A 13,817-nucleotide genomic window follows, 5' to 3' on the forward strand; every position below is an offset into this window, starting at 1 on the left:
GAACAGAAAACACTGAGCAAGGTTAAAAACGGATATCGGCAGTCCCAGTGACCCCACATGTCAGCACCAGCAGGGCTGGTGATGTGGTAACCTGTGAATTAAGGTGCAAGTCTAATGTTCCATAGAAAGTCAGACTTTTTCAAGCTGATCGAGTCTCCTCATGAAGGTTAAGAGTTTCCACTTTGGAGCTGTTTATATAATGTTAAAACAGTTACCACACAGTCTAGATCTGTCTTCCCTGGTGTCCTAATTGGAATATTATGATCCCATAAGAATAAATACACTTAAATGGTAGCCTAAATGGGCTCTGATGAAGTCATGTAAATTCATACAGTCGGGGCAGATGGTACTGAGGGAACATTTCTAAACAACTTTTCATGCAATCGTACCGTTCAATTCCAACCATTGCAAAATGTTGCACTTGAAGAACATTTAAGGCATCATTTGGTGCAAGAACAAAGACAGCTTAAGCTAGGGGAGAAAGAAGGATGATGTCTATGAATCTTCATGGAGGAAGCAGGGGTGCTGGAAAGGGTCCTGCTGAAAGCCGTGCTCGTTATCATCTTGCTTTATCTCGTGAACTCTGCACTTCAGCTGAATATGTTACTTATCTTTCACTAATTAGTTTTGGAGCAGTGAGCCACATCAATCAAATCTCTCCACTTTATCAGGGAAGTTTGTATTTTAATAAAAGACTTGTGGCCGGCCCTGCCATCCCCCTCCCCTCCCCCCCCCTTGTGGATGTTTGTTTATTGGGTGGTCGCAGCACCGGAAATGCCAAGGGCAGGAGGGCAGTTTGGGGTTCCTGCTGCTGTGGGGGCTAACCCCCTGGCCTCCCTGTGGCAGAGGGCAGGGCTGGTCTCCACTGTGTCTCTGGATCCCAGGCAGGGGGTCCCTATTCCATCCCCCATGCCCTTGAAAGGTTCCCTGTGTCCTTCTGGAGCATTTGCTGACAAACCCTTCGCATCCTCCTTCATCAGCTGGCCCACCTCTCAGTAACTAGCTAATCTCCCACTAAGGTTTCCTTCTGTCACTCCGAGATCTGCCAGGACTATAGATCCAGAGCCAGACCGCTGTAGGCTGTGTGATGCCCTCCAGGAGCTATTAAGCTTCAATGGGCTTTCTGCCTTGGGACATTAATGGGCTTTCTGCCTTGGGACATTAATGTGGACTTTGGCCTACCCTAGCCAGGAGACCGGGAAGACAGTGTCCTCAGGTGATAAAGGCAGAGCAGAGCTTGGGCATCTAGCTCTTGAGCTGTTATTTAAATCTCAGGCTGCTATTAGCCTTTGAACAGTCACAGAGCTATTTGTTTTTCTACATCCTTGGTCTCTGATAGGTCTTCTCCTCCAAGGTAAGACTCCAAAGAAAGAAGTTTCTCTAGAAATAAGTAATGCTCATTTCACACCTTCCAGGTTTAGTCTAAGGATGGGCTGGACACGTCAGCAGAGAATGAAGGAGGCCTGAGCACAGGTGTTTGACGCAAAGCAGAAGACAATTCTTGCACCTGGAGACCCTGGTTTCTCTTGTTCTATGCACATACACAGGCTTTGACTTTCTCACTGACAATTTAAAGTTGATACCAAAGCTCTCCAGCTCTGCATGTGTTTCTTCCATAGAGGACGGAAATTCAAATCAGTATTGGACATCTAAAGTGGTTTAAAAGATATGCTAGTAATTATAGATAATGCTTTTAGAACCTCTGATAAGATATAATCTCCCAGGGTAGCAGGACCCTATAACACCCTTGGGACCTGGCCATGTATTTCCCTGATGTAAAATGTTGTTTTAATCATTCTGGACCTACCCTCTTTCCTTTAAAAGGAGGAGGGAAAAGAGGATGGGGAAGGATCACATCTTTTGCAGAAGACACTTTGTTTCCGGATGCTTAACCAGTTTTAGTTTCTTTGAAGCAATGCTTTTAGAAGTCCCTGGAGTGGATTTATTGATATAAAATATGATATTACTTATAATCCACTCATCAGAGATCATCATGCAGCTACATCCCCTCTGTGAGAGGCTTGTGAGGGAGTGAGCCGGGACCAGGCAGAGAGCCCCTTTGACAGTCTCAGAGGCCCTGGGGATCTCTTCCCTCTGCCTCTGTTTCCTTGTCTGTACAATGGAGCTGAATGTGTGTATGGTTGCTTTCAAATGGCTGTTGTAAAGATGCAATTACATTAATAGACATGAAGGCCCTTTGAAAAGTTAAATGCATAGTAAAAAGCAAGCTATTATTTGGGACTGAATTTTATGCTCTTTGCTTTTAACAGAACTAACCAGGGTCTGTGTTTACAAAGTTGGTTCCTGCTTTGCAAACAGTAAAGGGAGGAGATAATATATGTGATGAGAGCATTCTTGAAAAGTTAACTGCAGTGTAAAAGTGCAAGGTATTATTATTTGCAAGGGAATTATACACACGGAGGAACATCTGTAGGCTCTACGGTCGGATTGCTGAGCTGGTTCCTGCTCTGCTGACAATTAGAGAGGAATGTGGGGGAGAAGCCAGGAGCATGTGACTGTGACTGGACCGTCTCCCCATGGGGTTCCTTTAGGTGCTTGGCTGGCCCCTCTTTTCCACAGTTGTGGGGGGCCTTGACCAGCAAGGCCGAGGATTGGGGTCCCAGGGTCGGCGAAAGGAGAAGGCAGAGCCTTGACTTGTGGCAGGCCTTGACCCGCATGGCGAGGGGGTAAAGCCCCAGGGACAGCGCGAGGAAGAAGGCAAAGACAGAGACACGTGAGAGTGTGTGTGTGAGAGAGAGAGTCCTTTATTCTTACAACAGCCATATATATATACTTGAGGGCAGCGTGGCACAGAAGGTACGGGCAGGGGGTGGTCTGGTGGTCTAATGTCGTAAAGGCCAATGGGTTTGAGGGGAGGGATCCATAGTCATCTCTTTGTCTCTTTGGCACCAAAGCTTGCTGAGCGGGAAAGGAAGGAGAGTAGGGGAAGGGATTCGGGTGTGCTGCATTCTCAACCAGGATGTTCACTCTAAGTTCCAATCAAGTGTTGTTTTGTGCATAGGAGGCAAAGTCCTGGTCTCGGTCCCGACACACAGTCAGCTTCCCCTTCGACGGGACCTGCTGCCTGGTAGCACTGTAGTCCTCAGGGAAGTTGCCCCCACCTCAGAGCTTCAGTTTCCGGTGTGTCTTGACCTAACTCATCTTTAAGATGCTAAAATAAAGGGCCCTTCCTGGTGGTGCAGTGGGTTAAAATGCAGCACTATGAAGTAGTCCTCAGCCACTGCAGCACAAATTCCATCCCCAGCCAGGGAGGTGACCCACATGGCACAGCAGACCTTTCCTGTCTCCCCCTGAGTAGTGGATTTCAGTAGACCTGTCTATTCTGCTTCCCACTCTGTCTCTGGTGAATCCCCAGTTCTTGTATAAATAAATATATCTTTTTTAAAAATGCTAAGAAAAGACAAAATGAGTGTACATGGCAATATCAATTGTACATTTTCCACAGAAAAATAATTGGACATACAATTTGGTTTCAATCCCAAACTTCAGGGAACTGCAACATCTACTGAGTTGATTTTCTTGTTTCATGTATGTGTGCATGAGTATGTGTATATGTATGTGTGATAGTTGACCCTTGAACAACACAGGTTTGAACTGAGTTGGTCCAACCTTTTTTCTGTCTACGGGTCCTACATTAACAATTTCAACCAGCTATGGATGTCAGGAATTACATCTGTGGGTGGAGAATCAGCATACCTAGAACTCACAGACAGAGATTATAGTAATGCTTCAATTTTCAACTGTATGGGGACTTGCGCCATAACCCCAACAGCTGTTCAATGCCAGCTGCTGTGTATACTGTGTGTGTGTGCACATGTCTATGTATACAGTGCATCAGGATTCCTGATTCCCAAAGCTTTACTAACCAAGTCAATGCCCAGACCACTTAGAACTCAGAGCAGAAAGCTAACTCCCAGACCATCTACCATTTTTCGCAAAGAGAATTAATCGACAAATGGAAACTTTTCATTTGTACATTTGCAAATTTTCTACCAACTCCTATATAATGTAATTCAGTACAAAACAAATATTTACTTTTTAAACTTTCATTAATAATTTAGGAATTTGTATGCAGAAGTTGAAACAAATAACCGCAAAGCTATTGTTTTAAGAATATAATGTAATATGATAATGACTTTTTGTGGTAGTGGTTATGTGGCTTAGCAAAAGGAGTTATTATTAGCTACTTCAGAATGAACATTATTGCCTTTTGATTTATTGAGAATTCAACTATGGAAGCATTTTAATTCAGAATATAAATGGGGAAGCTAGCCAGTAATCGTAGATATATTTCTTTTAAGGGTATGAAAATATAACAATAATAAAATGTTTACATTTTCACCCCAGTTTAATATCATGGTTAAGAGAAAAGACCCTGAGCCCTGTGTTTGAAACAAGTATTCACCTTACTTCATAAACCTCAGTTTTCTCATCTGTGAAATGTGCATAGGATAGATGCCTGGCTTACATTAGCATAGTAAAGTCTTTGTCTTATGGCTTGTGTTAAAGCTTCTGAAAATAATTTTCCTTTTGAAAATTGTTTTAATAGACGGAGTAAGTACAGTAAAGCAAAACAAGAAGCAGATGAAGAGAAACATCTGAACCAAGGTACAAAGAATGGATTTCAACATAATTTTATTTTTAGAGTGTCTCTTGTGTTTTCAGTTTAGAAATGTCTAACTGTCGTGTGGCTATTAATAAATACTGCATATTTCTTTTAATGAAATTGTCCCAAAAATGTACATCATGGGTGTCAATATTTGGGATCATTTAAAGTGAGGTTAAAGAGAGAGGGTAGAGACATTTCCTTCAGATTCTTCTTTTTCTTTATTATTATTTTTCCTCCACCCTGAAATGATACTGGTTTCATCGGCTCACTTTTGTAGTTAGGTGGCTTGTTTTAACAGGTAAATTTTTCTTGTAAATTTTTTTGGAGAAGAACAGAATAAGATAGACTGACTTCAACAGAGAAAAGTCTGTCCCATGGACAGAGGTCAATGACTCTCCCTGCCATCTTTTAACAGAACTGCTGGAGAGGGCGGCAGCTTCTCATATGTCCCATCCAGTGTACTAGCTTTGAGCCTTGAATGCTGCTTCACCTTACAAGTGTTGTAGGGGCCTCTCTGGTGATGCAAAGGATTAAGTCTCAGCATTATGATGCTATCTGCAGTCACTGCAGCCTGAGTTCAATCCCCAACCCCGGGGCTGACCCACATGGTGCAACAGACCTCTTCTGTCACCCCGCTGCTCCCCTCAGCAGTGTATTTCAATAAATCTGCTCCCTATGCTTGAAACAAGTATGCACCTTGCTTCGTAAACCTCAGTTTTCTCATCTGTGAAATGTGCATAGCATAGCAAAGACTTTGTCTTATGGCTTGTGTTAAAGCTTCTGAAAATAAAGGAAAAATTTTTCCTTTTGAAAATTATTGGTGAATCCACTCACCCTTTGCACCTCTGGCCTGTATGAAAGTTCTTCTACATAAAAATAAATAAGATCTTTAAAAAAAAAGAAAAAGGAATGTATGAACAAGAGGGTGAATTTCTAGTTTTATTTAGTTATTTTTTTTAAAGATTTATTTATTTATTCATCAGAACTGGGGTACAGGTCAGAGATGCGGAGGGTGAGAGGATTCACCAGAGACAGAGTGGGGAGCAGAACAGGCTGACTGACAAAGTACACTGCTGAGGGGAGCAGCGGGCGGGTCAGGAGAGGTCTGCCGCGCCATGTGGTCACCTCCCGGGCAGGCGGGAATCGAACTCATGCAGAAGTGGCTTTAGCTTCTTAGTGCAGTGCTTTAACCCGCTGTGCCACTAGGGAGGGCCAGTTTTATTTCATTTTAATGAATTTACATTTAATTACAACATGTGGTTAGTCGCTGCCCCAGAAGCTCAGGTAGCTGGTTCCACTAGCTCATTTTTGTAGTTTTGATTGTAGAAGGGGGAAGTGAGGGTAAGAAGGAAACCTAGGGAAATATTTTCTTAGCTAGAGCATAGAAAATGATGAGGGCTATGAGCTTCTGACAACTTCCCCCTTGTTCATCTCCTTTCTAAAACCTTGCTTTTTAACACCGTATTAATATTAAATTACATTGCAATAATAACGTATTTTTTTAAGATGACAAGATCGATGCATATACATTATCAAAACCTTTGGACCAGCTAGTGTCCTACACCCTATCAGGGCCCCAAGTGCCAGGAGCTCAAGCAGAGAGAGGTGGTAGAAAGCACCTGGTAATTACTAATGCGTCTTGTCCCGGACATCTCTGGGCTGCCTCAGAGCTCACATTCTAAATTTAGTTTGCAAGTAACTGGTAGATGGTTGAATTGTATGTCCTGATTTTTGAACCATTTGCTATGAGACTACAGCATTTTCCCTAAATGAGGTTTCCAGGGGAGCTTCCAAATCATTACTTACAGCATATACTTACATAAAATATATACAAGTATATGTACTTGCATACAATTCTATGCATCTTTCCAAAATTGAATGAAAGTGGAATGCAAAACCGATATACTAAAATCACCAGCTGATAGATACTGTCTTTTATTTATTTTTCCTACACTTATTCTAAGTTGCCTAATTTTTAGCCACATATTTACTTTGTTTAGATATTTGGCAAAAGTCAACACCATAGACAAATAACCAGCAGTAAATAAAATTTCCTGTTATCTTCCCTAAGGGTGGAGATGGTAACTAGGAAATGAGCGGGTGATTAGGATAATATTCAGCTAACATATCCCAAATTTCCTAATAGAGACTCTCCTTTCCTCCATGGGATGGGTTCGTTTTAAAATATCATCCCTGCAGTGTGAAAGACATTCTAGGAAGTCAGTTGAGCTGAAGCCTCTTAAGTAGCTAACAATTCTTCGTTTACCCACTAATGAAAAGCAGAGCAAGCATTTAACCATTTTCGTATGTCAATGCTAAATATTTTTCTTATGCTAAGAGACTTTTCTTGGTAGAGTAATTTTAGTCCCAGACATCTTAAGCTTATTCATGATTTCTGAGAAGTGTTCAACCAATTAATCTCTTCCTGTCTATGATGTAGGTGTGAGAACATACGTGGATCCCTTTACATATGAAGACCCCAACCAGGCAGTTCGAGAATTTGCCAAAGAAATTGATGCCTCCTGCATTAAGATTGAAAAAGTCATAGGAGTTGGTAGGTGTCTAAGTGTCCACCTCATCAGCCTATTTGTAGATATTCAGCCTGTCTATGTGGCTTATTTCAGTGCATAGGACTGTAGTGCATGGATATACTACTTTGCTGTTACATGAAATTTCCTTGAATGACCTAAAACACGAGTGCCAGATAGGCACAGTAGAAGCTGCCAACAAGTGTTCACTATTACTCTTTGATCTTGAATGTTTCTGGCCCATAGTGGATCGTTTTTCTCTCCCAAAGGTGAATTTGGGGAGGTGTGTAGCGGACGTCTTAAAGTGCCTGGCAAGAGAGAGATCTGCGTGGCCATCAAGACTCTAAAAGCTGGCTATACCGACAAACAGCGGAGAGACTTCCTGAGCGAGGCCAGCATCATGGGGCAGTTCGACCACCCGAACATAATTCACTTGGAAGGTGTCGTCACCAAATGTACGTGGGTCCCTTTCTTTACAAAGTCCAGTGAGAAGTTACTGGCAAATTGAACACACATTTTCTTGCCAGGGAAATGACAGATGGGGCAGACCCACTGATTGCTAATAGGAGAAAATCAGTATAGGACAAGCCATTAATCTTGTAGTCAGCTCTAAATGACTCTGTGGGTTAGGGTGATACCTGATTTCCAAGGCAGCATGTGTGAGATTTTAGGGAAATTAATATTGCAGATTTGGGGTTTGCCTCACCATCTTTCAAATCTTTGTTACACCAAATGGATTGTCACAGGGTAGGCTCAAGCAGATGGTAAGCAAATAAATTGTAAGTACTTTTCGTATACAATTAAATCTCACCATGCCTTTTTCGAAGCCTCAGTTGCAGATGCAGGGAGAGAATCTTGGGGATCTTTATTATATTGGGGGATATGCTTGTCTGCTCTGCCTGATTTATGACTTGCAGTTCAGCACCTATTTACAGCAACACCTGGGAAGCCTTCCTTTTTTAGGCCATTAGCACTCGCAGAGCTGCATGCTTCAGTTAAAATACAACATAGCTCAACAGATGCATTTTGGGAAGCAAAGCCTGAATGCATCTGTAAGGCAAATATCGACTTATAAAGTGCCACAGCTCAACAGATGCATTTTGGGAAGCAAAGCCTGAATGCATCTGTAAGGCGAATATCGACTTATAAAGTGTCATGTGGACAGCGCAGCTGAAGTGGATGCTGTTGAAGGCTCTGCTCCAGAAGCTGTAGTGCCTCAGGTCAAAGATCTGGTGAGCCTGGCCTGAGGCTTCGTCTCGAGCATGGCCATGGTCTTTTCTGGGATTGAAGGTGCCTGTAGCAAGCTAGCTCAATCAAGACCTAGAGGATCTGCTCCAGGAGTGAAGCGTAGGGCAGGTAGTTCAAGAGTGGACACCGGACTGGAGGCTGGCAAAGTGCAGGGAGCTGGTTGATCACTAAGGGACAGCGAGTCCTCCCTTGACATCCTCCACAGTATATTTGAAAAGGCCACTTTTAAGCTGAGCAGCTGTTAAGAAAAGCAAGTCCTTGAGTAACATATTGTACAAGGTAGGCTGGGACTGTTGTTCTCTTATCAGTATTGGTTATAATAGAAGGATATTGACTAAAACACCATTAGTCAAGATCTGCTTTCCAAAATCTTTAAGAAGAAAAAATGTGAAGTTTACTAAGAACTAAGCACAGTGACTCAAAGAGCATGAGGGTTACACTCACCCCCAGCTGCAGATCTGTGCATAACTTCTGATTTTCCTCTAAACTACCCCAGTCATCGTTGGGATCTACTGGCTAGTGGTTCAGGACCCAGGATCCCACACCCCCACCAATCTCTGTGGGTGCTCAAGACTGTTACAGTCCAGCCTCCACATCTGTGGGCTCAAGCTCTCCCTTTGTACTGGCTGACTTACCTGCAGAGATGGAGGACCAGCTGTTACTTATTGAGAAAAAAAATAATAATAATAATGGGAGGGTGCAAACCCGTGCTGTTCCAGGGCCCATTGTACACACCGATCCAGGGTTCCTCAAACTCAAATGTACATCAGAATTTGGGGAAACTTGTTAGAACAGTGTCCTGGACATGGCCATCAGGGGTTTGATTCGGCAGGTGAGTGGGCCCCAGGGATTCCCTTTTCCCAGAGCTCACAGGTCACTGATCTGCATTTTGGGGGCCATGCTTAGAGAGCCTTTGTCCTGCCCCCTTGCGTAGTGATGCTGTCGCTAGGACACGTCCTTGACCAGTTGCTCAATCGTTTGGTTTCCTCATCTGAAAAATAGAGCTAAAATAGAACTTGCCTGACAGAGCTATTTTGGATGAAGTGTGGCGTGTGCTTAGTACACTGCGTGGCAAACTAGAAAAAATAAAACCTCTTCAGTGTTAACCAGTGTTATGAGTTCTTAAGAACTACATCTCCCCCCATCTTCAGAATCCTTCAAATAAGAAAGGCTGGTGGTTAGGAGATGTAATTTTCCATCTAAGGTGAAGGCTATAATTAGCATAGAATAGCTTCATTGGCTTTTTAAGATTAGTTGTACAGACAGGATATTTTTCTGTTGCCTGTGGCCTCGGGGCTGCCCAGAGCCCTTCCCTTCTTTAATTAAAAGATAACATTCCCTTTAAATACTTCTGCAGGTCCATTTTCTCAAAAGGAGGCTCTGTTCAGCTTGGGGTGTTTTTCCTGCCTCAGACAGTGATTTTCATAGCACCTCTGCAGAAGGGAGAAGAAACAGGGGATCTTTGTATTAAAGTCCCACCGTGCCTCTAAAACCCATAGCTATTACAGCTGTAACTGTTATAAACGACTGGATGCATTTGCATAATGCAGTTGTCACTGAATTAAAATGATTTAAAATTTCCACCAGAGAACCTGTTCCCTTCCCCCACGTCTCCTCCCCACTGTCTCCCTGCCTGTTCCCGGGAAGGAGCCCCCTCCGCCACCCGTTCACCAACCCTTCCGCTCTGGAGACATCCATCTTTATTGCTCTTGTACAGCTTCTAGAGCCTGACAGATAGACACTTTGAATAAACAGGAATGTAGAAAATTGGCGAGGATGCGCCTACAGTCAAACAAGGAAGCTGAGAGTGAGGACGTGGCAGTGTGTGAATGCTTTACCTGCAGCCACTTGAGTAACTTTTGAAATCGGGAGGGAGACCTAAGTCCCCTCCTCCAACGCCTCCATTGGGCGTCTTTTACTCCCTTCCGCCCACCTCCAGGGCATCTGGTGAGAGCCAAGTAGGTGTTCATATACTGCCAAGGGTCACCCTTTCTCATTAGTTGACAAAGTAGCTTTTGATTGAGGTGGGTTAATTAAAACTCATTTAGATGCATTTGTTCCTGGGAAGACTGTGGACACAGATGGAGAGGGTAATGAATTGGAGAGCGGAGACCTTCCTATCTGTATTGAGGGAGGAGGAAAAGTGAGCAGAGACCACCCCCTCCAGCCAAACCTGGAAGTGATTTGTTTTACTCACTCTTTGGTCTACACCGTGGTTCCTACTGGTTCTGCCAACTCTCACTCATCACTTGAAAATAAAATCTCCATGGAATTATTTTCTAATCCAGAATTTTTGCCTCAGAGAGTCCTCAGACAAGGTACCAAAAACACAATTAAAGAACAAACTGATGCATTGGGCTGCGTGGGAATGAAAGACATCCTTTCCCCAAATGTTTGCCCCAGAAACGTAAAGACACGTCCCCTTATCTGCTCTGAAACAGGCTCTCTGAGAGGGTCTCCTGGGTGGGGAGAATCTGTTTGGAATAACTGGGAACTTTTCAGGAGGGACACAGCTTAATCCATTTCCTCCGGTCCAATACAGCAAAGAAAGTGAATATTTTGTGATTTATCAGACATTTTATTTGCCTCCCAGGGAACCATTTATGGCTTCTTTACTTTAACCCTTCCCTTAGTAAAATATTGAGGATTTATGTCTTAGCCCCAGCCCTCCCAGAAAGAAGAAGGAATTCAGATCTCGAGTACATTGCCAGTAATTAAGAAACTAAAAAGGGGTTCTTATTTCCTGAGGTCCTCAGAAAAGTAAAGTAAAAAGAAAGTGTTGTTCCTTTACTCCTGCCATTCCTTAAAACCGTTTTGATCTCTGTTGGAAAAAAGCGGATGGAAGAAAGTGAGAAGTTTCTAGTATGGAATTTCAGTGACTTGTCTCAGATGAAATAACTTTCTGGAACTTTGCTGTGGTTGTTATGTGGCTGATGAGGTTAGAACTTGAAAGAAGCAAGTAAGTTCATTGATAGATGAGAAAAAGAAGAAAGGACACAGCAGCCCCAGTCCTGAGCAAGACCAGTGGGGATGAAGTGGACGTTATTCTTGTCTCAGCTTGAAAATGAGCAGGAGTATCCAAAGCACTGAGGCCTGACATGAGATTTACAAATTAGGTAAAACAAGTTTCTCTATCCATGGATGCTGTAAACATCACACAAATGGCTCTTTTCAGGACAAAATTCATGAATTATCTGAGAATTTTTTTTTTTCACCTTTAAACAGGCCTGCCCGTTAATCTTCCTCCCTTTTGCTTGAGAGAGCAATTATCCATTCATGTACCCCTGGGTACCAAGGCCACTTTAGTTAAAGACCTTGTCAACAAGCCACCCCAAAGGGTTAATCTTCCAGATGGAATTTAAACCTACTCGTCCTTTTAATATTTCATTGCTAGCTCCCCACAGCTGAGGCATAAGCTTGGCTTGTTTTAATTAAATTAGATCACACAAGACAGGTGTCTTGGCAGTAAAATTGTGCGCAGCCCATTTTTATCTCATTAACTGCAGTGCTCATCAAGGGTTTGTGTTTTTCTTTCTGGAAACTCTAGGTAAACCAGTAATGATCATAACCGAGTACATGGAGAATGGCTCCTTGGATGCATTCCTCAGGGTACGTGCCTACTCTGTACTAAAGTCCAAGGTCCTATTAAACCCACGGCTGTTGGTGTTTAGAAAATGCAGACTCTGCCTATTGTGGACTCTTAATTGGGGCAAAGGAAGAAGAGGAGAAACAGAGAAGGATGGGTTCAGTGAGGGTGGGATCTGTAGCAAGAGGCTGTTGGAGCTATGGATTCATTATTGCTGGATAATGTTCATTTATCCCAGGAAGCAAACCCTGTTCCCAGAACACACCCCACTAATGAATTAGTGACTTTGGTCAGAAAGGCCTGGGAAAGTTTTATTGCACCGGATACAGATCTCTAAATAGATCCAAGTAATGAAATGTGCAGTGAAAATTAGTTTGGCGCAATGTTAATGAGACCTGCCCATGCCCTCCCCTGCAGAAGAATGACGGCAGGTTCACGGTCATCCAGCTGGTGGGCATGCTTCGTGGTATCGGGTCTGGGATGAAGTATCTATCAGATATGAGCTACGTGCATCGAGATCTGGCTGCACGGAACATTCTGGTGAACAGCAACTTGGTGTGCAAAGTCTCTGACTTCGGCATGTCGCGAGTGCTTGAGGATGATCCAGAAGCCGCTTACACCACCAGGGTAAGGGCGATTCTCTGGACTTGACTCCATGAAACTACTGCTCTCTTCTCATTTTGATGTTTAAGCCCTTTGTGAATTCACCAGTTTCCTCATCCTTCATCCATGTAGCCATTTGTAATCAATGTTTCTTAAAGGATTTTACCCAGGCTCTGGATATATGACCATGTTCCAAAGTCTCAGACTAAAACTCAACTTACTGAATTTATTCACTCTAATCTTTCTGTTCTTGGTTCTTTCTCTTTCCTTCTGTTTTATATTTTCTTTTTGTTTCTTTTCTATTATTATTTTAAGGCCCTTATTTATTTAATTTATTATTTTAAAAATTTAGATTTATTTATGCATACAAGAACTGGGGTACAGGCCAGAGGTGCAGAGATGGTGAGAGGATTCACTAGGAGCAAAGTGCAAAACGGGACAGGGGAATTGACTGAAATACACTGCTGAGGGGAGCAGAGGGAACAGGAGAGGTCTGCCAGCCATGTGGGTCAGCTCCCCCGCTGGGGAGGGGGCACATTCTGAAGTGGCTGCGGCTGCAGCTAGCTTAGTAGTTTGTGCTTTAACCCGTTGCACCACCAGGGAGGGCTCAGAAGCTCTTATTTTAAACGAGACAGAACAATATTTCTCCCTGGTTGGCTTCTGAATCTGAGAATGGATATACAAGATTTATAAAATATTTACACAATGCAAGGTTTTTTGGTATGCAATGAGCTTCATTTTATATCTGGCAGATAAGCTGGGATTAGGGCATGGCTAAGAGTTAGCATTATACCGTTAATGACCATGCTATCTTAACTGGACAATCTGAATATGATACTAATGGAATAAACAGTGATTCATACAGATATTAGCCATTAAAGCTGACACTGTTAACATCAATGCGAGGCATATACCAGCCATATTTCTCCTTGACTTGACCATTTTGCTTCTGACATTCTTAGCATTGTAGTTTCCTACTGGCTGGGTTTTATTATTTTTCCTTATTATAGTGTTCAGTTTCGTGGACTCCGATTTTGATTCTGACACACCCTTTTGAATTCTAAGTCCATTCACTAAGGAAAGGATGCATCTCTGGGGATGCTAAAGATCTTTTTTTTTTTCCTAGTAGTTGAACAAAGTTAAAGGAGATTGCTAGAATGTTACATTTATATATATATATATATACACACATATATATATGTATATATATATATATATATAT

General features: G+C 42.7%; 1 protein-coding gene across 2 annotated transcripts in view; it reads left to right on the forward strand.

Annotated features, from left to right (window-relative positions):
- Nucleotides 1–13,817, forward strand: part of EPHA4 (EPH receptor A4) — a 142,288-nt gene that overhangs the window by 112,965 nt on the left and 15,506 nt on the right. For both annotated transcript variants that reach the window (XM_004674245.2, XM_004674246.1), the window contains exons 9-13: nt 4,571–4,629; nt 7,071–7,184; nt 7,428–7,613; nt 11,954–12,015; nt 12,410–12,619. In XM_004674245.2, the coding sequence (XP_004674302.1) occupies nt 4,571–4,629; nt 7,071–7,184; nt 7,428–7,613; nt 11,954–12,015; nt 12,410–12,619 (631 nt within the window). The remainder of the gene's footprint in view (nt 1–4,570; nt 4,630–7,070; nt 7,185–7,427; nt 7,614–11,953; nt 12,016–12,409; nt 12,620–13,817) is intronic.

The sequence above is a fragment of the Condylura cristata genome, unplaced genomic scaffold, assembly GCF_000260355.1.
Source record: "Condylura cristata isolate star-nosed mole 26May11 unplaced genomic scaffold, ConCri1.0 scaffold00002, whole genome shotgun sequence".
Classification (NCBI taxonomy): Eukaryota; Metazoa; Chordata; class Mammalia; order Eulipotyphla; family Talpidae; genus Condylura; species Condylura cristata.